The 26,352-nt window shown below is 50.5% G+C and overlaps 1 protein-coding gene across 1 annotated transcript; it reads right to left on the reverse strand.

Moving 5' to 3' along the window:
- Window positions 1–1,571: 1,571 nt before the first annotated feature.
- CRLF2 (cytokine receptor like factor 2) lies at window positions 1,572–25,386 on the reverse strand. Its single transcript, XM_033199051.1, has 8 exons — window positions 25,254–25,386; window positions 20,815–20,917; window positions 16,863–17,029; window positions 12,970–13,103; window positions 8,954–9,116; window positions 7,235–7,355; window positions 4,209–4,293; window positions 1,572–2,299 (listed from the first exon to the last, which is right to left on the reverse strand). The coding sequence occupies exons 1-8, from the start codon at window positions 25,330–25,332 to the stop codon at window positions 2,033–2,035; spliced, it is 1,119 nt and encodes a 372-aa protein (XP_033054942.1). The 5' UTR covers window positions 25,333–25,386; the 3' UTR covers window positions 1,572–2,032.
- Window positions 25,387–26,352: the final 966 nt, after the last annotated feature.

The raw sequence follows: 26,352 nt of genomic DNA on the forward strand, positions 1-26,352 counted from the left end.
AGGAGATCGAGACCATCCTGGCTAACACGGTGAAACCCCGTCTCTACTGAAAATACAAAAATGTTAGCCAGGCCTGGGGGCAGGTGCCTGTAGTCCCAGCTACTCGGGAGGCTGAGGCAGGAGAATCGCTTGAACCCACGAGCTGGAGCTTGCAGTGAGCTGAGATCGTGCCACGGCACTCCAGCGTAGGCGACAGAGCGAGACTCCGTTGCAAAAAACTGTCATCCCAGCGCTTTGGGAGGCTGATGCAGGTGGATCACCAGGTCAGGAGTTCAAGAGCAGCCTGACCAATATGATGAACCCCATCTCTACTAAAAATACAAAAATGTTAGCCAGGCCTGGGGGCAGGTGCCTGTAGTCCCAGCTACTCGGGAGGCTGAGGCAGGAGAATCACTTGAACCCGGGAGGTGGAGGTTGCAGTGAGCCCAGATCGCGCCCCTGCACTCCAGCCTGGGTGACAGGAGGGAAACTCCATCTCAAAAGGAAAAAAAAAAAGAAAAAAGAAAAATTCACTGTTGCATACTATGTTCATTATCAGGGTAACCAGATCCTTCATACCGCAAACCTCAGCATCACGCAATGCGTCCATGTAACAAACCTGCACGTGTACCCAGACCTGAAATAAACGCTGAAGAAAGAAACACGTGAAAATGCTTTAATTTCAGTTTTTCTCTCTTGTCTTCACTCGGTAGAGTGGAACAGAATAAGTGAAGATGAAACGCGGGCCAGGTGCGGTGGCTCATGCCTGTCATCCCAGCAGTCTGGGAGGCCGAGGCGGGCAGATCATGAGGCCGGGAGATCGAGACCATCCTGGCTAACACGGTGAAACCCCGTCTCTACTAAAAATACAAAAAATTAGCCGGGCGTGGTGGCGGCGCCTGTCGTCCCAGCTACTCGGGAGGCTGAGGCAGGAGAATGGCGGGAACCCGGGAGGCAGAGGTTGCAGTGAGCTGAGATCCAGCCACTGCACTCCAGCCTGGGCGACACAGGCAGACTCCGTCTCAAAAAAAAAACAAAAAAAATGAAATGCTTTATTCTTTGTTGAAAAAAAAATAAGAAAATCCTCTGAAAGCCGGATCAGGTGGCTCACGCCTGTGATCCCAGCACTTCGGGAGGCTGTGGCGGGTGGATCACCTGAGGTCAGGAGTTCGAGACCAGCCTGGTCAACGTGGTGAAACCCCGTCTCTACTAAACATGCAAAAATGAGCCGGGTGCAGTGGTGCATGACTGTAGTCTCAGCTACTCAGGAAGCTAAAGCAGGAGCATTGCGAGAACCCGGGAGGTGGAGGCTGCAGTGAGCCAAGACTCTGTCACTGCACTCCAGCCTGGGCAACAGAGCGAGACTCTGTCTCAAAAAAAAAAACAAAACAAAACAAGAAAGCCGGGCGTGGTGGCTCACGCCCGTCATCCCAGCACTCTGGGAGTTCAAGGCGGGTGGATCGCCTGAGGTCAGGAGTTCGAGACCAGCCTGGCCAACGTGGTGAAACCCCATCTCTACTAAAAATACAAAAATGAGCCGAGCCTGGTGGTGGGCACCTGTCATGCCAGGTACCCAGGAGGCTGAGGCGGGAGAATCACTTGAACGCGGGGAGGCAGAGGCGGCAGCGAGCCGAGATCGCGCCCCTGCACTCCAGCCTGGGCGAGAGAGCGAGACTCCGTCTCCAAACAAACCAACAAAAAATCCTCAGAGAATCCAGTCCTATGGACATGGAATATGGACAGAACTGGGGGTTCACAGAGTGCGGAAGACGGTCTTACAGCATTTTGGACGTCCTGCGTTGGGGTTTATGTTGCAACGTTCAGGCACAAAAGGGAACGGGGAGACCATCTCCTCCAGCCATTGGCTCCCATCTGCCATCAAGCCTTTGAACTGAGAGACCCACGTGGGGGAAACTGAGCGTAAGAGTGCCTTCCTTAGGCAGCAAAGCTGGGTCTTCAAAGGCTCCTAGCCCTGTGGAGTCCCCGGGACCCTCCCCCCGGTCTTGAAACGTCAACGTGGAGCCTGACGTTGACGTTGACAGTCGTCTGTCCATCATAAGGCCACATACGCGCTGTCGTTCATCACAAAGGTAAAGCCCCCAAGAGTGACCACATCACCGCCTGGCAGGGGCGGCTGGTGAGGAAGCCGGAGGGGTCCCCCAGCGGCCTCTTTCTCCTCGGTCTGTGGCTCCAGCGTCCTGGGTGCGTCGGCTTCCGTCTTGGCCAACTGGACCACCAGGGAGTCCTCAGGGCCACTTTCTGGCTCTGCACCTGCCATCTTGGGGAGGTGGGCCACGTTCTGGGTGTCTGTGATCCACTCCTACCAGGAGGAAACATTCTAGCTCGAACACAACGGATATACCAGAGACAGTGTCCACAGGGTGCCCAACACAGACATCCCTCCCCGGCACCGGGCAGCCTCCCCCGCAAACGCCATTCCCAAGAGAACAGGAAAAGCCCTCTCGTCTGGGAGGTCTAAGTCCCCTCCAAAGCTCTTGTCTGGGGCATGCAGGGGCTCTGAAACGGATACCCTTCTGAACCAAGAATAAAATTCTTCTTTTGTTTTTTTTTTGAGACCGAATTTCACTCTCGTTGCCCAGGCTGGAGCGCAATGACATGATCTCGGCTCACCGCAACCTCCACCTGCCCGGTTCTCATCCATTCTCCTGCCTCAGCCTCCTGAGTTGCTGGGATGACAGGCATCCACCACCACACCCGGCTAAGTTCGTATTTTTAGTAGAGACAGGGTTTCCCCATGTTGGTCAGGCTGGTCTCGAACTCCCAAGCTCAGGTGATCCACCCGCCTCGGCCTCCCAAAGTGCTGGGACCAAAGGCGTGAGCCACCGCGCCCGGCCCCCAAAAATAAAATTCTAAGCCTTCCAACAGACTGATGGACTCTCCACTCAGTCAAGGTGATTCCAAAGTTATCTTAAAACCTAGTTTGATGTAATCCCAGCACTTTGGGAGGCCGAGACGGGCGGATCACAAGGTCAGGAGATCGAGACCATCCTGGCTAACACGGTGAAACCCCGTCTCTACTAAAAATACAAAAAAAAAACTAGCCGGGCGAGGTGGCGGCGCCTGTAGTCCCAGCTACTCGGGAGGCTGAGGCAGGAGAATGGCGTGAACCCGGGAGGTGGAGCTTGCAGTGAGCTGAGATCCGGCCACTGCACTTCAGACTGGGTGACAGAGCGAGACTCCATCTCAAAAAAAAAAAAAAAAAAAAACCTAGTTTGAGACATAACGGGAAGTCAAAGTTGGACATGCTTCATTATACCCTGCTCTCTTTGAAATTCAGACACAACCAAGCAGCATTAAAATCAAGACACAGGCCAGGCACGGTGGCTCACGCCTGTCATCCCAGCACTTTGGGAGCCGAGGTGGGTGGACTTGAGTTCGAGACCAGCCTGGACAACATGGTGAAAACTCATCTGTACTAAAAATACAAAAATAAGCCGGGTGTGGTGGCAGGTGCCTGTCATCCCAGCTACCCAGGAGGCTGGGGCATGAGAATCGCTTGACCGCGGGAGACAGAGATTGCAGTGAGCAGAGATCATGCCCGTTTTATTTCTTCTTTTCTTTCTTTTTTTTTTTCTTTCTCTCTTCATTTTTCTTTTCTTTCTTTCCTTCTTCTCTATTCCTTCCTTTTCCTTCCTTCCTTCCTTCCTTTCGTCCCTCCCTCCCTCCCTCCTTTCTTTCCCTTTCTTTCTTTCTCTTTCTTTTCTTTCTTTTCTTTCTTTCTTGTTTTTCCTCCTTCCCTCCTTCCTTCCTTCCTTTCTCTCTCCCCCTTTCCTCCCTCCCTCCCTCCCTCCTTCCCTTCCTTCCTTCCTTTTTTTTTTTTTTCTTGACAGACTCTGGCTCTGTCACCCACAGGCTGGAGTGCAATGGCACAATCTCAGCTCACCGCAACCTCTGCCTCCACGGTTCAAGCGATTCTCCTGCCCCAGCCTCCAGAGTAGCTGGGATGACAGGCGTGCACTACCACGCCCGGCTAATTCTTGTAGTTTTAGTAGAGACGGGGTTGCACCACATTGACCAGACTGGTCTCGAACTCCTGACCTGAAGTGATCCACCTGCCTCGGCCTCCCAAAGTGCTGGGATGACAGGCATGAGCCACCGCGCCTGGCCGTAAATACCATTCTCTAAAAGGGTCGCTCAGGGGGAATGAGTGCAGGCACGGTGCACCCGCTTGGTGGAGAGGAGAGGAGACACAAGGAGAGGGCAGGTACCTGGAAGTTCCCTTGGTGTATCTCAAAGAGCCCAGGGAAGGTGGATTTCGGGTCTGGCACGCTGGGCATCAGAAACTTCTTCACTCTGAAACAGAGACGGAGAAGGTGGTCAGGTCAGCCACAGTGGTCTTCCACGTGGATACACGTGTCTCCTCACCCTCCCCAGGGACCCTGCCTCTGGGGTCCTCACAAAGTTCCCACCAGGAGGCCGGGCGCAGTGGCTCACGCCTGTCATCCCAGCACGTTGGGAGGCCGAGGCGGGCGGATCACCTGAGGTCAAGTGATCGAGACCAGCCTGGCCAACCTGGTGAAACCCCATCTCTAGTGAAAATACAAGAAAAAAATGAGCCAGGGCACCTGTAGTCCCAGCTACTCGGGAGGCTGAGGCAGGAGAATGGCGTGAACCCGAGAGGCGGAAGTTGCAGTGAGCTGAGATCCGGCCACAGCACTCCAGCCTGGGTGACAGAGCGAGACTCTATCTTAAATACATACCATAAAAAAATAAATAAATAAATGACTCAACTCCCCAGCTACTCGGGAGGCTGAGGCAGGAGAATCGCTTGAACCTGGGAGGCGGAGGTTGCAGTGAGCCGAGATCGTGCCACTGCACTCCAGCCTGGGCGACAGAGCCAGACTCTGTCTTAAAAAAAAAAAAAATACAAAAATTAACTGGGCGTGGTGGCGGACGCCTGTAGTCCCAGCTACTCGGGAGGCTGAGGCAGAAGAATCGCTTGAACCCGGGAGGCAGAGGTTGCAGTGAGCCGAGATCGCGCCACTGCACTCCAGCCTGGGTGACAGAGCGAGACTCCATCTTAAAAAAAAAAATGCAAAAAATACAAAAATTAACCGAGTGTGGTGGCACATGCCTGTACTCCCAGCTACTCGGGAGGCTGAGGCAGGAGAATCGCTTGAACTCGGGAGGTGGAGGTTGCAGTGAGCCGAGATCGCACCTTACACTCCCGCCTGGGTGACAGAGCAAGACTGTCTTAAAAATATAAAAGTTCCCACCAGGAATAAGGTGTGATGGACAGTGAGCCACGTCCTATGCACACAACGGATTTGCATTAAATACGTGATGATTGGCACCTTGTTGATGAGACGGGCTAAAAGGAGACCGTCACTCTTGAAAATTCCTGTGTTGAAATTCTAATCCTCAACCTCACAATGAAACTATATTTGGAAATGGGGTAGGGGGTCTCTAAAAAGGTGATGATGGTAAAATGAGGTCACTAGGGAGGGTCTGTTTCAACAGGGCTGAGGTCTTTATAAGAAGAGGAGTTTGGCCAGGTGCAATGGCTCATGCCTGTCATCCCAGCACTTTGGGAGGCCAAGGCAGACAGATCTCCTGAGGTCAGGTGTTCAAGACCAGCCTGGCCAACATGGTGAAACCCCGTCTCTACTAAAAATACAAAAATTAGCCAGGCGTGGTGGCACACACCTTTAGTCCCAGCTATTCAAGAGGCTGAGGCAGGAGAATTGCTTGAACCCGGGAGGCGGAGGTTGCGGTGAGCCGAGATCACGCCACTGCACTCCAGCCTGGGTGACAGAGTGAGACTCTGTCTCAAACTAAATACATACATAAATAAATAAATAAGAAAATGGCTCAACTCCCCAGCGACTCGGGAGGCTGAGGCAGGAGAATCGCTTGAACCCGGGAGGCGGAGCTTGCAGTGAGCCGAGATCACGCCATTGCACTCCAGCCTGGGTGACAGAGCGAGACTCCGTCTCAAAATAAATATACACATAAATAAATAAGAAAATGTCTCAACCTCCACATCTTTGAAAAGCTCTCTCTGTGGTCTGAAAGAATATTGTTTCGGCTAGATCTCTAACTGGATTCAAAGCTGAACATTCAGTCACAGCTTGAGCAACCACAATATTAGACCTTGTACAATTCTTCTTGCTGCCCTCATCAGCTTACCTGGGCTTCTTTTCTTTTCGAGAGACGGAATCTCACTCTGTCACCCAGGCTGGAGCGCAGTGGTGCAGTCGCAGCTCACGACAGCCTTAAACTCCCAGGCTCAAGCCGTCCTTCCACCTCAGCCTCCCAAGTAGCTGGGGCAACAAGTGCACGCTACCATGCCCGGCCCATTTTGTGTTTTTTTTCTTTCAGATAGAGTTTTACTCTTGTCGCCCAGGCTGGAGTATAATGGTGCGATCTCGGCTCACGGCAACCTCCAGCTCCTGGGTTCAAGTGATTCTCCTGCCTCAGCCTCCGGAGTAGCTGGGAATACAGGCGTGTGCTACTGCACCCAGCTAATTTTTATATTTTTAGTAGAGGTGGGGGTTTTGCCATGTTGGCCAGGCCAGTCTCGGACTCCTGACCTCAGGTGATCCGCCCGCCTCGGCCTCCTAAAGTACTGGGATTACAGGCGTGAGCCACTGCACCTAGCCGAACTAATTTTTTTTGTGTGTTTTTTGTTTTGTTTTGTTTTGTTTTGAAACAAAGTCTTGCTCTGTCACCCCGGCTGGAGTGCAGTGGTGCAATCTCGGCTCACTGCAACTTCCACACCCCGGTTCAAGCGATTCTCCTGCCTCAGCCTCCCGGGTAGCTGGGACGACAGGTGCACGTCAGCACGCCTGGCTAATTTTTGTGTTTTTATTAGAGACGGGGTTTCACCACGTTGGCCAGGCTGGTGGCCAGGATGGTCTCGATCTCTTGACCTCATGATTCACCTGCCTCAGCCTCCCAAAGTGCTGGGATCACGGGCATGAACCACTGCGCTCGGCCCGAATTTTTGTATTCTTAGTAGAGACAGGATTTCACCATATTGGCCAGGCTGGTCTCAATCTCGTGACCTTGTGATCTGCCTGCCTCAGCCTCCCAAAGTGCTGGGATGACAGGTGGCAGCCACCGTGCCCGGCCCCTCTGAAATTTCTTGTAATCCACTGTCAGAAAAGTGGACATTGTATGGAAACTGAAGCCCAGCGAAATGATTCTGTCAGGGCTACTGATCTTTTCCCCCACTTCACACATATTCTGGAAGCAAAACCCTCCACCGATGCGTGGCAGGTGTCCTCCTTACCTCCATAATTTCCATAAAGACAGAAGGAGAAGAGACGCCATCAGAAGGATGGCCAGGCTGGAAACTAAAATAAATTTGGACAGCTTTGGTTTGGGAGGTGTGCGTGTCTGTGGGCACGAATCTGAAACGAAACGAAAAGGCTCTGCTGTACGTTTTCAACATGATGGTACATCTCCACCCCAACCACCCTCCTCATCGTTTCATGTTTTTTTCTTCTTCGTTATTTGTTGTTTTGTTTTTGTTTTGTTTTGTTTTGTTTTTGTAAATATTAGTGTCAGCAAATCTTTTACTTACTTTTTTTTTTTTTCTGAGACAGAATCTCACTCCGTCGCCCAGGCTGGAGTGCAGCGGCGCGAACTCCGCTCACTGCAACCTCCACCTCCCGGATTCAAGTGATTCTCCTGCCTCAGCCTCCTGAGTAGCTCGGATGACAGGCGCCCGCCACCACGCCCGGCTAATTTTTTGTATTTTTTAGTAGAGACGGGGTTTCTCCATGTTGGCCAGGCTGGTCTTGAACTCCGGACCTCAGGTGATCTGCCCGCCTCAGCCTCCCACAGTGCTGGGATCACAGGCTTGAACCCCTGGGCCCAACCCAGTCTGGTATTTTTAATACAGTGATTCTCCTGCCTCAGCCTCCTGAGTAGCTGGGACTACAGGCGTCCACCACCACATCGGGCTAATTTTTGTATTTTTAGTAGAGACGGGCCTTAATTTTTTTTTTAAATGAATGTTAGTGTCAACAAATTTTGATCCCTACGGAAAATATCCTGGAAAGAGACACTTCCAGGAAGGAAGGGCAGGTTCCACAGGCAGCCTTTGGAGGCTTGTGGTTGCTGGCGGTCTTTACAGCATAGGAGAGCTTGCTTTTGGCTGTTGGTGGCTGTACCCCTGAAATTGTGCCCACACCTTTAATCCCAGCACTTTGGGAGGCTGAGGCGGGCAGATCACAAGGTCAGGAGTTTGAGACCAGCCTGGCCAATATGAAGAAACCCCGTCCCTACTAAAAATACAAAAATTAGCCGTGCTTGGTGGTGCGTGCCTGTCATCCCAGCTACTCGGGAGGCTGAGGCAGGGAACGGGATGAACCCAGGAGGCGGAGGTTGCAGTGAGCTGAGATCACGCCACTGCACTCCAGCCTGGGCAACAGACTGAGACTCTGTCTCAAAAAAAAACAAACAAACAAGGACCAGGCGTGGTGGCTCACGGCTGTCATCCCAGCACTTTGGGAGGCCGAGACGGGTGGATCACGAAGTCAGGAGATCGAGACCATCCTGGCGAACACAGTGAAACCCTGTCTCTAGTAAAAAAAATATGAAAAAACTAGCCGGGCGAGGTGGCGGGCGCCTGTAGTCCCAGCTACTCGGGAGGCTGAGGCAGGAGAATGGCGTAAACCCGGGAGGCGGAGCTTGCCGTGAGCTGAGATCCGGCCACTGCACTCCAGCCTGGGTGACAGAGCGAGACTCTGTCTCAAAAACAAAACAAAAGAAGGAAAACTAGCCCGAGTGAAAGCAGGTAGGGAGCGAAGCAAGGAGCGGAATTGCTTGTTGCTTTCAGATGGAGCCCTGGAAGACTGGAGAAGACTGAGCTTGCTGAGACACATGCTCTGCTCAAACACACCCTCCCTCCCACCTCCCAAGAAGGCAGGACAGTGTCGGTGGCTATATGGCTACTCCAGCCTGGTGACGAGGTTATGCGGCACTGCTGCGTAACAAACATTACCCCGAGTCTCGCCTCTCTGCCAGCACGTCACCTCTGACCAGTCACTCGGGTACGTGTCTGGCCCGTATACATCCTCCATGGCCTTCACTCGGGCGCGGAAAGCGTAACACTTCTCAGCATCCAAGTCTTCTATGGTGACATTGCAGGTATTTTCCTGTTTGGACTGGAGAAACAGACACACACACACACACACACACACACAGTGATTAGTGATGTAACCTGTGAGTCTGGAGTTTTCCTTCCGGTGGGTTCATGGTCTCGCTGACTTCACGAATGAAGCTGCAAGGCCGGACATGGTGGCTCACGCCTGTCATCCCAGCACTTTGGGAGGTCAAGGTGGGCAGATCAGCTGAGGTCGCAAGTTCGAGACCAGCCTGACCAAAATGGAGAAAGCCGGTCTCTACTAAAAATACAAAAATTAGCCGGGCAGACCGGGCGCGATGGCTCAAGCCTGTCATCCCAGCACTTTGGGAGGCCGAGACGGGCGGATCACGAGGTCAGGAGATCGACACCATCCTGGCTAACATGGTGAAACCCCGTCTCTACTAAAAAATACAAAAAACTATCCGGGCCAGGTGGCAGGTGCCTGTCGTCCCAGCTACTCGGGAGGCTGAGGCAGGAGAATGGCGTAAACCCGGGAGGCGGAGCTTGCAGTGAGCTGAGATCCGGCCACTGCACTCCAGCCTGGGCAACAGAGCGAGACTCCGTCTCAAAAAAAAAAAAAAAAATTAGCCGGGCGTGGTGGCACATGCCTGTAATCCCAACTACCTGGGAGGTGGAGGCACCAGAATGGCTTGAACCCGGGAGGCAGAGGTTGCAGTGAGCCAAGTTTGTGCCACTGCACTCCAGCCTGGGCAACAAGAGCGAAACTCTGTCTCAAAAAAACAAAAGAATGGAGCCGTGGACCTTCTCAGTGAGGGTTACAGCTCTTAAAGGTGGCACGGACCCGAACAGTGGGCAGCAGCAAGATTTATTGTGAAGAGCGAGAATTTATTGTGAAGACCCCAGCTGCTGGCTGGGGTGGCCAGTTTTTAATTCCCTTATTTGTCCCCGCCCATGTCCTGCTGATTGGTGCATTTTACAAACCTCTAGCTAGCTGCAGAGTGCTGATTGGTGTGTTTTTACGGAGTGCTGATTGGCACATTTTACAACCCTCTAGCTAGCCACAGAGCACTGATTGGTGCATTTTTACAGAGCGCTGATTGGTCCATTTTACAAACCTCTAGCTAGCCACAGAGCGCTGATTGGTGCATTTTTATGGAACACTGATTGGCGCATTTTACAAACCTCTAGCTAGCTGCAGAGCGCCAATTGGTGCATTTTTACAGAGGGCCGATTGATCCATTTTGCAAACCTCTAGCTAGCCACAGAGTGCTGATTGGTGCATTTTTACAGAGCAGTGATTTGTGCATTTTACAAACCTCTGGCTAGCCACAGAGCGCTGATTGGTGCATTTTTATGGAGCACTGATTGGCGCATTTTACAAACCTCCAGCTAGTCACAGAGCACCGACTGGTGCGTTTTTACAGAGTAGTGATTGGTGCATTTTACAAACCTCTTGTAAGGCAGAAAAGTTCTCCAAGTCCTCACCCAACCCAGAAGTCCAGCTGGCTTCGCCTCTCACTTGGACCTTTCATTGTACACCCCCTGGGATTTGCACAAGGCTCCTACTCCCACGTTTTCGCTCTGTTGTTTGCGTCCTCCCTCTCTGCAGACTTTTATTCCAACTACGACAACTACAGATTCAGCAATACAGTAACACTTGTTTTTGTTGTTGTTTTTGTTGTTGAGACAGAGACTCGCTCTGTCGCCCAGTCTAGAGCGCAGTGGCACGATCTCAGCTTACCGCAAACTTCGCCTCCCGAGTTCAAGCGATTCTCCTGCCTCAGCTTCCAGAGTAGCTGGGATTACAGGCACCTGCCACCACGCCCGGCTAATTTTTGTATTTGGTTGTAGGCATTGCTGTTATGACTAAATATTCTTTCAACCACCCTTGGATGACTCTTAAAGATTTCATTAGGCCGGGCGCGGTGGCTCACGCCTGTCATCCCAGCACTTTGGGAGGCCGAAGCAGGTGGATCACTAGGTCAGGAGTTCGAGACCAGCCTGACCAACATGGTGAAACTCCGTTTCTACTAAAAGTATGTATACACACATATATGTAGCTATACAGTCATGCATTGCTTAACGATGGGACATGTTCTGAGAAATGCTTTGTGAGGTGACTTCTCCATTGTGAGAATATTGTAGAGTTTATTGAGACACACCTCGCTGGTCTAGCCCGTTGCACACCTCGGCTGTATAGCACATTGCTCCTGGGCTACGCACCTGTACAGCACGTTACTGTACTGAATACTGCAGGCAAACCTAACGCAAGTATTTGTGTATCTAAACATATCTAAACATAGAAAAGCTACAGGAAAAATAGGGTATAGAAGAAACTAATTGGGACAGTCGCACAGGACAGCCGTGATAATCACAGAGGACTACCGTGATACATGCTGTCTGCTGATGATGAAAAGGTCCTCAGGCAGCACATGACTCTGTGTGTGTCTGTCTGTGTGTGTCTGTGTGTGCGTCTGCATCTATGTGTGCGTGTCTGTGTGTCTGTGTGTGTCTGTGTGTGTGTCTGTGTGCCTGTGTTTGTGTGTCTGTGTGTGTCTCTGTGTGTGTGTGTCTGTGTGTCTGCGTGTGTCTGTGTGTGTGTTTGTGTGCCTGTGTTTGTGTGTCTGTGTGTGTCTGTGTGTGTGTGTAGAGAGACAGATATGTAGAGATAGAGGTATGACTAGAGGTAGATAAAGAAATGATAGATAAATAGATAAAACTGAGAGATGATAGACTTGATAGATGATACATAGATGATAGAGAGAAATAGATGATAGATAGATAGATAGACAGATAGACAGATAGATAATACATAGACAGATGATAGAGAGAAGTAGACAGATAGATGATACATAAATAGATACAGATAGATGATAGATATAGATACATACATAGATAGATAATACATAGATAGCATACTAGATGGTAGAATAAAGAGAGATAATAGACAGGTAGATAGAGATGATAGACAGATGAGCTAGATAGAGATAGGGATGATATACATAGATGACTGATAGTACATAGATAGATAAAAGAGAGTTGGTACATAAAATAGATATGGATAGAGCAATAGAGAGATAGAACAAAGAGAGTTAATCGATAAACTACATGATAGATTGAAAGACAGAGACAAAATAAAATGACATAGATAGATGATAGATTGAAAGAGAAAGACACATCAAATAGAATGAGATAGACAGCAGATTGAAAGAGCTAGAGAGAGATAAAATAGAATGATATAGATAGATAGATAGATAGATAGATAGATAGATAGATAGATAGATAGAAAGAAAGAGATAGAGTCAGATAAAATAGAATGCGATAGGTAGATACATACATACATACATACATAGATGATAGATTGAAAGAGATAGAGAGAGATATAATAGAATGATATGGATAGATAGATAAATTGAAAGAGAGAATGATATAGAGATAGACAGATAGATATATATAGATCATAGATAGATAGATAGGTAATAGTTTGAAAGATAGAGATAGAGATAAAATAGAACAATATGGATGATAGAAAGACAGAGATAGAGGTAAAATAGAATGAGACAGATGGATAGATAGATAGATAGAAAGAGATAGAGACAGATAAAATAGAATTAGATAGATAGATAATAGGTTGAAAGACAGAAAGAATGATATAGAGGTGGATAGATAGATAGATAGATAGATAGACAGACAGACAGACATATTATTAGTTTTCTTTCTCTGGAGACCCCTCAGAGACACAGAGAGAAATGCGAGCTGGACTAGAGCTCTCTCAGGAAGAAAGAGCAGAGTGGAATTCAGGCAGGTGTAGACAGAGGGGACCCGGGGGTCTGACTGAACAGCGAATCCCACAGCCCGCACCTGGGGGACGCTCAGCCACCATCGCCCTGAGTCACAGCCGCCCGGCTCACCTGCCACTCCGTGTCGAAGGGGCTCCGGTACTGAACCTCATAGAGGAGACCCCTGTAGGACAGCTCAGAACACGTCACCGTCACCGCATCCTGATGCCACGAAAAGCTCACCTGCTTCGGCGAACCGGGCTTCACTGAGAAGAAGAAATAACAGAAGCTTCATGTTGCAGACAGTGATATCCCTCCTCTCTGAGCTGAATGTGACAGGCTTATTTCATCCCCTTTCTCTAGCGTGTACCCCTCCCTTCCCTGCATATCTTATGGGGCTTGGGGTTCACCTGTCTTCATGACTTTTACAGAAGAAGCTTCCACCAGAGCTCTGAGAACCTGTAGGTTTGTGAAGGAACTCTCTAAAATTCTGTGGAAAATGTCCTGTGTGTCTGTTACAGGCTAAATTATGTCCCCCACAAAAATACATGTTAAAATCCCAACTCCCCAGAAACTCTGAATGAGACTGTATTTAAAAATAGGATCCTTTGGGAGGCTGAGGCAGGTGGATCACCTGAGGTCAGGAGTTCGAGACCAGACTGACCAACATGGAGAAACCCTGTCTCTGCTAAAAATACAAAACTAGCCGGGCGTGGTGGTGCATGCCTGTCTGTAATCCCAGCTACTCGGGAGGCTGAGGCAGGAGAATCGCTTTAACCCCAGAAGCAGAGGTTGCCGTGAGCCGAGATCATGCTATTGCACCCAGCCTGGGCCACAAGAGCGAAACTCTATCCAAAAAAAAAAAAAAAGAAAAATTCCATCTGGCTGGACACAGTGGCTCACGCCTGTAATCTCAGCAGTTTGGGAGTCCAAGGCGAGTGGATCACAAGGTCAGGAGTTCGAGACCAGCCTGGCCAATATGGGTGAAACCCCGTCTCTACTAAAAAAAAAATTAAAAAACTAGCCAGGCGTGGTGGCACACGCCTGTAGTCCCAGCTACTCGGTAGGCTGAGGCAGAAGAATTGCTTGAACTTAGGAGGTGGAGGTTGCATTGAGCCGAGATGGCGCCACTGCACTCCAGCCTGGCAATAGAGCGAGGCTCCATCTCAAAACAAAGTGGGGGGGAGGGGATCCTTGTAGGTGCATTTAGTTAGTTAAGATGAGGTCATACCGGAGAACGAAGCATTCTAAATGCAACGATAGGTGTCCTTCTCAGAGACAGAGGAGACACAGACACAGAGCAGGAGGCCACGTGGAGACGGAGGCAGAGACTGGAGTGATGCGGCCACAAGCCCAGGGACGCCTGAAACCCCCAGGAGCTGGGAGAGGCAGGAAGGATCCTCCCCTAGAGCCTCCGGAGGGAATGCGGCTGACAGACACGTCCATCTCACTGGGAGAGAATAAGTTTCTGTTGTTTTAAACCTCCCATTTGTGGTAACCTATTATAACCCAGGAAACACATCCAGTATCTATGAGTAATTTCGCGAATAAAGAGTTCGCAGTTCTCACGGGATTCTGAAACAGATCTGTTTCCCCCACCTCTAAAAAATAAAAAAGGAAAAAAGAGCCACAGCCTTCCAGAATTCTGGGATAAAGAAGAAACATTTTGGAAAGAGGGTTTCCCTACAGCCAGTTCTCCGCGCACATAAGGAAACCTGCCAGGTGCAGTGGCTCATGCCTGTCATCCCAGAAATTTGGGAGGCCAAGGCAGGAGGATCTCTTGAGCCCAGAAGTTCGAGATCAGCCTGGGCAATATGGTGAGACCCCAGGTCTACAAAGCATGAGAACGTTTGCCAGGCGTGGTGGTGTGTGTCTGTGGTCTGAGCTACTCTGGAGGCTGAGGCGGGAGGATCGCTTGAGCCCAGGAGGTGGAGGCTGCAGTGAGCTGTGATTGCATCACTGCACGTGTCTGTGTGTGTGTGTGTGTGGTGTGTGTGTGTAGGCAGGGCACCAGAGGGCAGCATCACTAATTAATTCCCTTATTTTATTTATTTATTTATTTGAGATTAAGTTTCCCTCTTGTTGCCCAAGCTAGAGTGCAGTGGCTGGATCTCAACTCACTACAACCTCCGCCTCCCGGGTTCAAGCGATTCTCCTGCCTCAGCTTCCTGAGTAGCTGGGACTACAGGTGCCCGCCACCACGCCCGGCTAGTTTTGTATTTTTAGTAGAGACGGGATTTCTCCATGTTGGTCAGGCTGGTCTCGAACTCCCCACCTCAGGTGATCCTCCTGCCTCGGCCTCCCAAAGTACTGGGATGAAAAGCGTGAGCCACCGGGCCCGGTCTTATGTATTTTTCAACAATGAATTTATAAATCGGCCAGGCTGGAGTGCCGTGGTGTGATCTTGGCTCACTGCAGCCTCTGTCTCCCAGGTTCAGGCAATTGCCCTGCCTCAGCCTCCCGGATAGCTGGGATTACAGGCGTGCGCCACCACGCCCAGCTAATTTTGTTTATTTTTTATTTTTAATAGAGACAGGGTTTCACCATGTTGGTGAGGCTGGTCTCGAACTCCAGACCTCAAGTGCTCCGCCCGCCTTGGCCTCCCATAGTGCTGGGATTACAGGCGTGAGCCACCGCGCCGAAGCTTTAATTAATTCCCTTAAATCATAGTCATGTGGTCTCCCCACTGGAGGCAGGTTCATCCCCGACCCGTGTGTGTGTAAGAGGGAACTTTCTAGAAGGCCGGTTTCTCCTCACTTGGAGTCAGGAACTGGGCACTGGGCTCCTGTGGCCAATGGTCCATGAGGTTGCTTTTCAGAATTTATTGAAACTAACTGAACGTGACGAGCTGAAAGAGTACTGAAGAGTGTGCTGGGCTTGCTTTTCAATAGTTACGGTAATCATTGATCCCGCGACTGGCCAGAGCTTGCTTTTCAGTACTTATGGTAATAAGCTGAGGGAAGTACTGAAAAGCATGGTGAGCTTGCTTTTCAATAGCTACAGTAATCACTAATCCAGTGGCTTGTCTGAGCTTGCTTGTCAGTACTTATGGTAATCCGCTGAAGGAAGTACTAAAAAGTAGGCTGGGCGTGCTTTTCCATCGTTACGGTAATCATTGATCCAGCGACTATCATGAGATTGCTTTTCAGTACTTAGGGCAATCAGCTGAAGGAAGTACTGAAAAGCGTGGTGAGCTTGCTTTTCAATAGCTACGGTAATCATGGATCCGGCGATTTTCATGAGCTTTTCAGTACTTACGGTAATCAGCCGCAGGAAGTACTGAAAAGTATGCTGAGCTTGCTTTTCAGTAGTTACGGTAATCATTGATCCAGCGACTATCATGAGATGGCTTTTCAGTACTTAGGGTAATCAGCTGAAAGAAGTACTGAAAAGTGGGCTGAGCTGGCTTTTCAATTGTTACGGTAACCACTGATCCCGCGTGAACTTGTGACTGGCACGAACTTGCCTTTCCTTACTTACGGTAATAAGCTGAAGGAACTACTGAAAAGCGTGGTGAGCTTGCTTTGCAATAGCTACGGTCATCATGGATCCGGCGATTTGCGTGAATTTAAAGTACTGATAAGGGTGCTGAGCTTGCTTTTCAATTGTTACGGTAATCATTGATCCCGCTACTGGCATGAACTTGCTTTTCATTACTTACGATAATAAGCTGAAGGGAGTACTGAAAAGCGTGGCTTGCTTTTCAATAGCTACGGTCATCATGAATCCGGCGATTTGCACGAGCTTTTCAGTACTTATGGCAATAAGCTGAAGGAAGTACTGAAAAGTGTGCTGAGCTTGCTTTTCAATAGCTACGGTCATCATGGATCCGGCGATTTGCACGAGCTTTTCAGTACTTATGGTAATAAGCTGAAGGAAGTACTGAAAAGCATGGTGAGCTTGCTTTTCAAGAGTTAACGGTAATCATGGATCCGGCGATTTGCACGAGCTTGGTTTTCAGCCCTTGGGGTAATAAGGTGAAGGAAGTACCGACAAGCATGGTGAGCTGGCTTTACAATACTTACGGTAATAATAGATCCAGCGACTGGCGGTGAACACGGGGTGCGTCCCGTTTCTGATGGAGAAATAGAGAATATCGTCTTGCTGCTCTGCGTCTAGGAGGCACCCCGAAGTGTGATCTTCCTGGAGAATGTAGATGGTGCACTGGTCATAGGCCTCATCTGGATTGAATCTGGGGTTTAAAATGGCCAGTTAGCAACAGTGCTTTATTTATTCATTTATGTATTTAGAGATGGGGTCTTGCTCTTGCCGCCCAGGCTGGAGTGCAATGGTGCAATCTCAACTCATTGCAACCTCCGCCTCCTGGGTTCAAGCAATTCTCCTGTCTCAGCCTCCGGAGTAGCTGGGATTACAGGCAACCACCACCATGCCCAGGTAATTTTGGTAGTTTTACTGGAGACACGGTTACACCGCGTTAGCCAGGCTGGTCTCCCTGACCTCAGGTGATCCACACACCTTGGCCTCCCAAAGTGCTGGGATTAGAGGTGTGAGCTACCACGCCTGGCTTTTTTTTTTTTTTTTTTTTTTTTTTTTGAGACAGAGCCTCGCCCTGTCGCCAGGCTGGAGCGCAGTGGCGCAATCTCAGCTCACTGCAACCTCCACCTCTCAGGTTCAAGAGATTCTCCTGTCTCAGCCTCCTGAGTAGGTGGGATTACAGGTGCCTGCCACCATGCCTGGCTAATTTTTGTGTTTTTAGTAGAGACGGGGTTTCACCATGTTGCCCAGGCTGGTCTTGAACTCCTGACCTCAGGTGACCCACCCGCCTCGGCCTCCCAAAGTTCTGGGATTACAGGTGTGAGCTAGCACGCTGACCTTTTTTTTTTTTTTTTTTCCTTTTGGACAGTGTCTTGCTCTGTCCTTGAGGCTGGAGTGTAGTGGCGCAATCTCGGCTCACTGCAATGTCTGCCTCCCGGGTTCAAGCGGTTCTCCTGCCTCTGCCTCCTGAGTAGCTGGGATTACAGGCACCCACCACCAAGCCCAGCTAATTTTTGTGTTTTTAGTAGAGACGGGATTTCGCCATGTTGACCAGGCTGGTCTCCAACTCCTGACCTCAGGTGATCCTCCTGCCTCAGCCTCTCAAAATGCTGGGATTACAGGCGTGAGCCACGACGCCCAGCCTGGACATTTCTTAAAACAGCATTTAACAAATCTAATGGCCGTTCCTTCAGGCTGCATTCTCACCATGGCCTCCGGCACGGTGCAGAGGTTGCAGCAAGCTAAGATCACACCACTGCACTCCAGCCTGGGTGGCAGAGCAAGACTCTGCCTCAAAAGAAAAAAAAAATTTTTTAATCCTCCTGGATTAATGTGAGCCCTCAATCCAATTAGAGTATTTTTATGAGATAGCAAAGAAATACAGTGAAAAATATTCTTCTAAGAGACAGAAGAGGAGACACAGACACACAGGAGAAGGCCACGTGGAGACGGAGGCAGAGACTGGAGTGATGCAGCCACAAGCCCAGGGACACCTGGAGCCCCCAGGAGCTGAGAGAGGCAGGAAGGATCCTCCCCTTGAGCCTCTGGAGGCAACGAGATACAGCTGTAGTGGACTGATCTGTGTCCCTCAGAAAGATCTCTCCGTGTCCTAACGCCCAGACCAGGAATAAGGCCTTATTCAGCAATAGGCTCTTTGCAGATGCAATTAAGTAAAGGATCTAGAGATGAGATCCTCCTGGATGAGGCTGGGTCCTAAATCCAATGACAGATCCTAAGAGACAGAAGAGGAGACACAGAGGTCTTTGCAGATGTAATTAAGGTCAATCTGGAGATTACCTTGTTCTGAAGCAGATGGTCCTTACATGCAAAATGCCGTCATGGGTGTCTTTCTAAGAGACAGAAGAGGAGACACAGACACAGAGGAGAAGGCCACGTGGAGACGGAGGCAGAGACTGGAGTGATGTGGCCACAAGCCCAGGGATGCCTGGAGCCCCCAGGAGCTGACAAAGGCAGGAAGGAGCCTCCCCTAGAGGCTCCAGAAAGAACCAAACACAATTGCAATGGATTGGGATGGAGACGTCCAAAAGATCGTCCATGTCCTAACCCGTAGACTTGTGAATAGAATCTCATTTAGAAAGAAGGTCTCTGCAGGTGTCATTCAGTTGAGTATCTTGACATGAGATCACCCTGGAGGAGGATGAGCTCTAAATGGAATGACAGGTGTCCTTCTAACAGACAGAAGAGGAGACACAGACACAGAGGAGAAGGCCACGTAGAGACGGAGGCAGAGACTGGAGTGATGCAGCCACAAGCCCAGGGACGCCTGGAGACCCCAGGAGCTGGGAGAGGCAGGAGGGATCCTCCCCTAGAGCCTGTGGAGGGGGAGAATAACTGTGGATCTTAACTGCTTAGCGTATGGTGCTTTGTTATGGCACCTTAGGAAACTCCTGCTTTCAGGAGGGTCTTTGTGGTAAAAGAATGGCCGGGCACAGTAGCTCACACCTGTCATCCCAGCACTTTGAGGGGCAGATCATGAGGTCAGGAGTTCAAGACCAGCCTGGCCAATATGGGGGAAACCCCATCTCTAAGAATACAAACAAAGTAGCTGGGCGTGGTGGCAGGTGCCTGTAGTCCCAGCTACTGGGGAGGCTGAGCCAGGAGAATCGCTGGAACCCGAGAGGCGGAGGTTGCCATGAGCCGAGATCACACCACTGCACTCCAGCCTGGGTGACAGAGCGACACTCCCATCTCAAAAAAATAAAAGAATGTGCCAAGATCACATATCAGTCTGGTTTTTCTGCACAGGGAAAAAAAATGTCACCCAGCGTGAAACCAAGTGGCTTATTCCTCGTCAACAATGTCCGGGGGGAATTCCTGGCTCAGGAACTGGTGTTTTTTTTGTTTGTTTTTGAGATGAAATCTCCCTCTGTCACCCAGGCTGGAGTGCAGTGGCGCGATCTCGGCTCACCGCAACCACTGCCTCCAGGGTTCAAGCGATTCTCCCGTCTCAGCCTCGCAAGTTGCTGGGATTACTGGCACCTGCCAGCACGCCCAGTTAATTTTCATATTTTCAGTAGACAGCGTTTCCTCGTATCGGCCAGGCTGGTCTTGAACTCCTGACCTCAGGTGATCTGCCCACCTCAGCCTCTCAGCCGTGAGTCTTACTTTCCAAGTAACTTCATTTTAAAATTCCCCTGTTCTGGACACTTTCCCATGTATCGGTTTTGCTATCAAACTGAAGAATCAAGCACCCATGACTAAATATATTGGAAAAACCCTTCCTCCAATGTTCGCACGCATACTTCTGGGTGTGTAACTAAGCCAAGGTAAAAATAAGAATAAAGTCACATCAGGGAGACACAGGGTTGGACGCAGCCCCGGGTAAGGCTGTGACATGTTTCAGACACTGAATCTTTCCTTCCCCAGCTGCCTAGCAGATAAGATTTCAAGTTCACCCACAGCCCTAGGTGAACAAATCTCTTTCTTCATCTCGCGTCGTGACTCACGCCTGTCATCCCAGCACTTTGGGAGGCCGAGGCGGGTGGATCCCATGAAGTCAGGAGATGGAAACCAGCCCGGCCGACACGGCGAAACACTGTCTGTACTAAAAATACAAAAATTAGCCGGGCGTGGTGGCAGGTGCCTGTCATCCCAGCTGCTCAGGAGGCTGAGGCAGGAGGATCGCTTGAACCCGGGAAGCGGAGGTTGCAGTGAGCCGAGATCACACCACGGCACTCCAGCCTGGGTGACAGAGCGAGGCTCCGACTCAAAAACAAACAAACCAACAAAAAGAATGTAGGTGATTTTGCGCGTGAGTCAGCCATCCCTTGGCAAGAAGGTCTGGGACAATGAGCTTGTGGTTGTGGTGAGGGCTGAGGGTTTCACAGAACAAACATTCTGGCTTGCCGAGTGTGCCGCTTCACACTTTCGTTCTCGAGCGATTCCCAGTCGCTGACGGCTCAGAAGAGCTATTTTGAGCCCCAGGCTGTGGGGTTTGCTTTCCAGGGTGGGGCCACTTACGTGTAGTGGAAAGTCAGATTGCTCCTGGGGTCGCGGGTGGCATTCCATGTCACCTGCACCGTTTCTAAATTAAAGTAGATGATCTGAATCTGTACGCCTTCTCCTAGACACAGAGAGATGCAGGAAGTTCACTGTCAGGCAACTCTATTTTACTTTTTATTTTTATCTCTTAATTTATTGTTGTTTTTGAGATGGAGTCTCTCTCTGTCGCCCAGGCTGGAGTCCAGTGCCGCGATCTCGGCTCACTGCAACCTTCACCTCAGGGTTCAAGCGATTCTCCTGCCTCAGCCTCCCGAGTAGCTGGGATGACAGGTGCCCGCCACCATGCCCAGCTAATTTTTTGCATTTTTAGTAGAGACGGGGTTTCATCATATTGAACAGGATGGTCTGGATCTCCTGACCTCATGATGCGCCCGCCTCAGCCCCCCAAAGGGCTGGGATTACAGGCGTGAGCCACCGCGCTCGGCGAGGCAACTCTAAAAAGAGCTAGAAACTTACAGCATGAAGCTAGCACTTTCGTCCTAAGAAGGAGATGCTGGTTTAAAAGGACAGAGATCTGGCCAGGCGCAGTGGCTCACCTCTGTCATCCCAGCACTTTGGGAGGCCGAGGCAGATGGATCATGAGGTCAGGAGATCGAGGCCATCCTGGCCAACATGGAGAAACCCCATCTCCACTAAAAATACAAAACGTTAGCCGGGCATGGTGGTGGGCACCTGTCATCCCAGCTACTCGGGAGGCTGAGGCAGGAGAATCACTTGAACCCGGGAGGTGGAGGTTGCAGTGAGCTGAGATTGTGCCACTGCACTCCAGCCTGGGTGACAGAGTGAGACTCCATCTCAAAAATAAATAAATAAGAAAAGAACAGAGGTCTGCCTGGGTGCGGTGGCTCATGCCTGTAATGCCAACACTTTGGAAGGCTGGGGCAGGTGGATCACCTGAGGTCATGCGTTGAAGACCAGCCCTGGCCAACACGGTGAAACACTGTCTCTACTAAAACTACAAAAATTAGCCAGGTGTGGTGGTGGGTGCCTGTAATCCCAGCTACTTGGGAGGCTGAGGCAGAAGAATCGCTTGAACCTGGGAGAAGGTTGCAGTGAGCCGAGATTGCACCACTGCACTCCAGCCTGGGTGACAGAGCTAGATTCCGTCTCAAAAAATAATAAATAAAAAGTCAAAGGACAGAGAAAACCAAGGTTTGTATGCATGGGTTACCCGTTAATTCCTTGAGCAAGAGCTGCAGAATACATAAAGGCTGGTCCAGAAGAGACAATGCCACCTTACATATCCACAGAAGATGTGTCCTTGGATACATGATTGATGCTCATATCTGTGCAAGTACAATTATAGTTGCTTTTTTTTTTTTTCCAAGACAGAGTCTCATTCTGTCGCCCAGGCTGGAGTGCAGTGGTGTGATCTCAGCTCACGGCAACCTCCGCCTCCCAGGTTCACACCATTCTCCTGCCTCAGCCTGCTGAGTAGCTGGGACTACAGGTGCCTGCCACCACACCTGGCTAGTTTTTTGTGTTTTTAGTACAGACGGGGTTTCACTGTGTTAGCCAGGATGGTCTCGATCTCCTGACCACAGTGGCATGAGCCACTGTGCCCGGCTGCTTTTGTTTGTTTTTGCAAAAGGTAATCTTTGCCCACTAGTGCCATGCACAGATACGAGCATCAATCATGTATCCAGTGACACATCCCCTGTGGATACCTAAGGTGGCTTCGGAAAGTGTCCCCATCGATCCACCTGACTGTCTTTTTCAAAACACCACACACACCAACTTCAGAAATGGACCGGCTGGGCGCGGTGGCTCACGTCTGTAATCTTAACATTTTGGGAGGCCGAGGTGGGAGGATCACCTGAGGTCAGGAGTTCAAGACCAGCCTGGCCAACATGGTGAAACCCCCGTCTCTATTAAAAACACAACAAATGAGCTGGGCATGGTGGCAGGCGCCTGTAATCCCAGCTACCCAGGAGGCTGAGGCAGGAGAATGACTTGAACCCAGGAGGCAGAAGTTGTAGTGAACCAAGATCGTGTCACTGCACTCCAGCCTGGGCGACACAGCAAGACTCCATATCAAAATAAACTAAACTAAAATAAAATAACAGAAATGGACCAACTCTAAAGAAGTATGTCTATCTTTGCTTAGAAGGTTGCTCAGACTTCAGTAGCTTCGACGTTTCAAGAACTATGGGTTTGTAATTCTGAACATGGGGAATGGGAATATTTTAGAATTGAGCAAACATGCAATGATATTTTGGATAATGGCAACCAAGTCTCTCACTGTCAAAGAAGTGAGTTACAGGTTTGGAAAGACAGGCTACAGTGAACCTTGTCATGCTGGGTTTTAAGTGGAGGTATCTGGAGGAGAGAGAGAGAGAGAGAGAGAGAGAGAGATACATACATACATACATACATAGTAATGTTAGAGAGAATTATATAGATGATGATAGAAATAGACAGACAGACACAGATAGGTAGGGATGGGTGGGTAGATGGATGAATCAATGGACAGGTGGGTGTATAGATGGAAGGCAAGTGGATGGGTGAGTGGATGGGTGACTGGATGCATGAAAAAATGGATGAACAGATACATAGTTGAATGTGTGGATGGGTGGACGGATGCATGGAGAGATGGATATGTAGGTGTGTACATGGATGGGTGAATGGATGGATGGATGAGTGGATGAAAGTGTGGCTGAGCGCATGGGTGGATGGATGGTTTGATGGATGGATAGATGGATGTATTGGTGGATGGATGGTGGGTGGATGGATGGATGGATGGATGGATAAGTGGATGAAAGGGTGGGTGGATCGGTGGGTGGATGAGTGAGTGGATTGATAGATAAATGGATGAACAGATAGGTGAGTGGGTGGATGGATGGATGGATGGATGCATAGATGGATGAAAGGTGGGTGGATCGGTGGGTGGATGAGTGAGTGGATTGATAGATAAATGGATGAACAGATAGGTGAGTGGGTGGATGGATGGATGGATGGATGCATAGATGGATGAAAGGGTGGGTGGATGGGTGGGTGGATGAGTGAGGGGATGGATGGATAAATGGATGAACAGATAGGTGAGTGGGTAGATGGATGGATGGATGCATGGATAGATGGATATGTAGATGCGTACATGGACGGATGGATGGATGGATGGATGGATGGATGGATGGATAAAAGTGTAGGTGAATGCATGGGTAGATGGATGGTTTGATGGGTGGATGGATGGATGTGTTGGCGGATGGATGGATGATGGGTGGATGGTGGAAGGGAGAATGGATGGATGGATGGATGGATGGATGGATGGATAATAGATAGGTGGATGGTGGATGGATGGGTGGATGGATGGATGAAAGGATGGGTGGATGGATGGCTGGATGGATGATGGGTGGATGGTGGAAGGGAGAATGGATGGATGGATGGATGGATGGATGGATAATAGATAGGTGGATGGTGGATGGATGGGTGGATGGATGGATGAAAGGATGGGTGGATGGATGGCTGGATGGATGATGGGTGGATGGTGGAAGGGAGGATGGATGGATGGATGGATGGATAATAGATGCGTGGATGGTGGATGGATGGGTGGATGGATGGATGAAAGGATGGGTGGATGGCTGGATGGATGATGGGTGGATGGTGGAAGGGAGGATGGATGGATGGATGGATGGATGGATAATAGATGCGTGCATGGTGGATGGATGGGTGGATGGATGGATGAAAGGATGGGTGGATGGATGGCTGGATGGATGATGGGTGGATGGTGGAAGGGAGGATGGATGGATGGATGGATGGATAACAGATGGGTGGATGGTGGATGGCTGGATGGATGGCTGAGTGGGTTGATGGGTGGGTGAATGTATGAGTGGATGGATAGTTTGATGGATGGGTGGATGGATATATTGGTGGATGGATCAATGAATAATAGATGGATGGTTGATGGGTGGATGATGAATGGGAAAAGATAGATGAGCTAAATTGATGGATAGATTAAAAATGAATATATCTACTGATCAATCAATCATAGATAAACACACACACGCACACATACAGTTCCTAGTTCTGGCCACCGAAAGGGCATATAAGCAGTGGATATTCCAGGAGCAATAAATACAGTTATTATTCATGTATTTACTTATAAACACATTTCGTCCCAGCTACTTGGGAGGCTGAGGCAGGAGAATTGCTGGAACCCAGGAGGTGGAGGTTGCAGTGAGCCGAGATCATACCACGGCCGTCCAGCTTGGGCGACAAGAGCGAGACTCCGTATCAAGGAAAAAAAAGAAAAGAAAAGAAAAAAGAAACTTCCACACTCGTTGTTTAAGTTTTACAAAATAAACAGTGCCTGGTTGCAAAGGAAACCACAAACCAAAGTACGACAAGAAGAGGGCGCTTACATAAAGGATATTTTATGCAGGCCAGTGGTGGAAACTTACCTGTTCTCACTTGCCCCAAAGCCATGCAGCCTCCCAGCAGGAAGACAGCAGCTGCCCCCAGCAGAACGAACCGTCCCATGCCTGAAACAGGAGTGGAGAGTGAGGTCCTCAGGAACCTGCCACCAACAGATCGCTCGTGACTCATAAGCAGAGGTCACCCTCGATTTTAAACAGGCAGAAAGGAAATTAGGGAAATGATTACAGGCAGGAAGCACAGTGACGCTCGATTTTAAAAGATACGCTTGTCACACACACACACACACACACACACACACACACACAATCAATCCAGGCTCAGGAGTACCACACACAGGGCTGAGCTGAGCCTTCCCTTCCTTTCCTTTCTCTTCCCTCCCTCCCCCTCCCCTCTGCTCCTTCCCCCCTCCCCTTCACCTCCCCCTCCTCTCCACCTATCCCTTCCCTCCCCTCCCCTCCCCTTCCCCTCCCCTCCACCTCCTTCCCCCCTCCCCTCCCCCCCCCTCCCCCTCCTTTCCCTCTTTCCCTCCCCTCCCCCTCCCCTCCACCTCCTTCCCCCTCCCCTCCCCTCCCCTCCCCTCCCCCCCTCCCCCTCCTCCCCTTCCCCTCCCCTCCCCCTCCCCTCCTCTCCCCCTCCCCCTCCCCTCCCCTCCACCTCCTTCCCCCTTCCCTTCCCCTCCACCTCCTTCCCCCTTCCCTCCCGTTCCCCTCCCCTCCACCTCCTTCCCCCCTCCCCTCCCCTCCCCCTCCCCTCCACCTCCTTCCCCCTTCCCTCCCCTCCCCCTCCCCTCCCGTCCACCTCCTTCCCCCTTCCCTCCCCTTCCCTTCCCCTCCACCTCCTTCCTCCTTCCCTCCCCTCCCCTCCACCTCCTTCCCCCTTCCCTCCCCTCCCCCTCCCCTCCCCTCCACCTCCTTCCCCCTTCCGCTCCCCCTCCCCTCCACCTCCTTCCCCCTTCCCCTCCCCTCCCCTCCCCTCCACCTCCTTCCCCCTTCCCCCTCCCCCCCCTTCCCTCCCCTCCCTTCCACCTCCTTCCCCCTCCTCCCCTTCCCCTCCCCTCCACCTCCTTCCCCCTTCCCTCCCCTTCCCCCTCCCCCCACCTCCTTCCCCCCTCCCCCTCCCCTC

This window comes from Trachypithecus francoisi, unplaced genomic scaffold (genome assembly GCF_009764315.1).
Source record: "Trachypithecus francoisi isolate TF-2019V2 unplaced genomic scaffold, Tfra_2.0 Contig01714, whole genome shotgun sequence".
In the NCBI taxonomy this organism is placed as follows: domain Eukaryota; kingdom Metazoa; phylum Chordata; class Mammalia; order Primates; family Cercopithecidae; genus Trachypithecus; species Trachypithecus francoisi.

Coding starts and splice junctions, on each gene's coding strand:
- CRLF2 (XM_033199051.1), bottom strand. CDS start 25,332: ATGGGACGGTTCGTTCTGCTGGGGGCAGCTGCTGTCTTCCTGCTGGGA. Junction 17,030..20,814: donor AATCTGACTTTCCACTACAC/GTAAGTGGCCCC, acceptor TTTAAACCCCAG/ATTCAATCCAGATGAGGCCT. Junction 13,104..16,862: donor TCGCTGGATCTATTATTACC/GTAAGTATTGTA, acceptor TCTTCTTCTCAG/TGAAGCCCGGTTCGCCGAAG.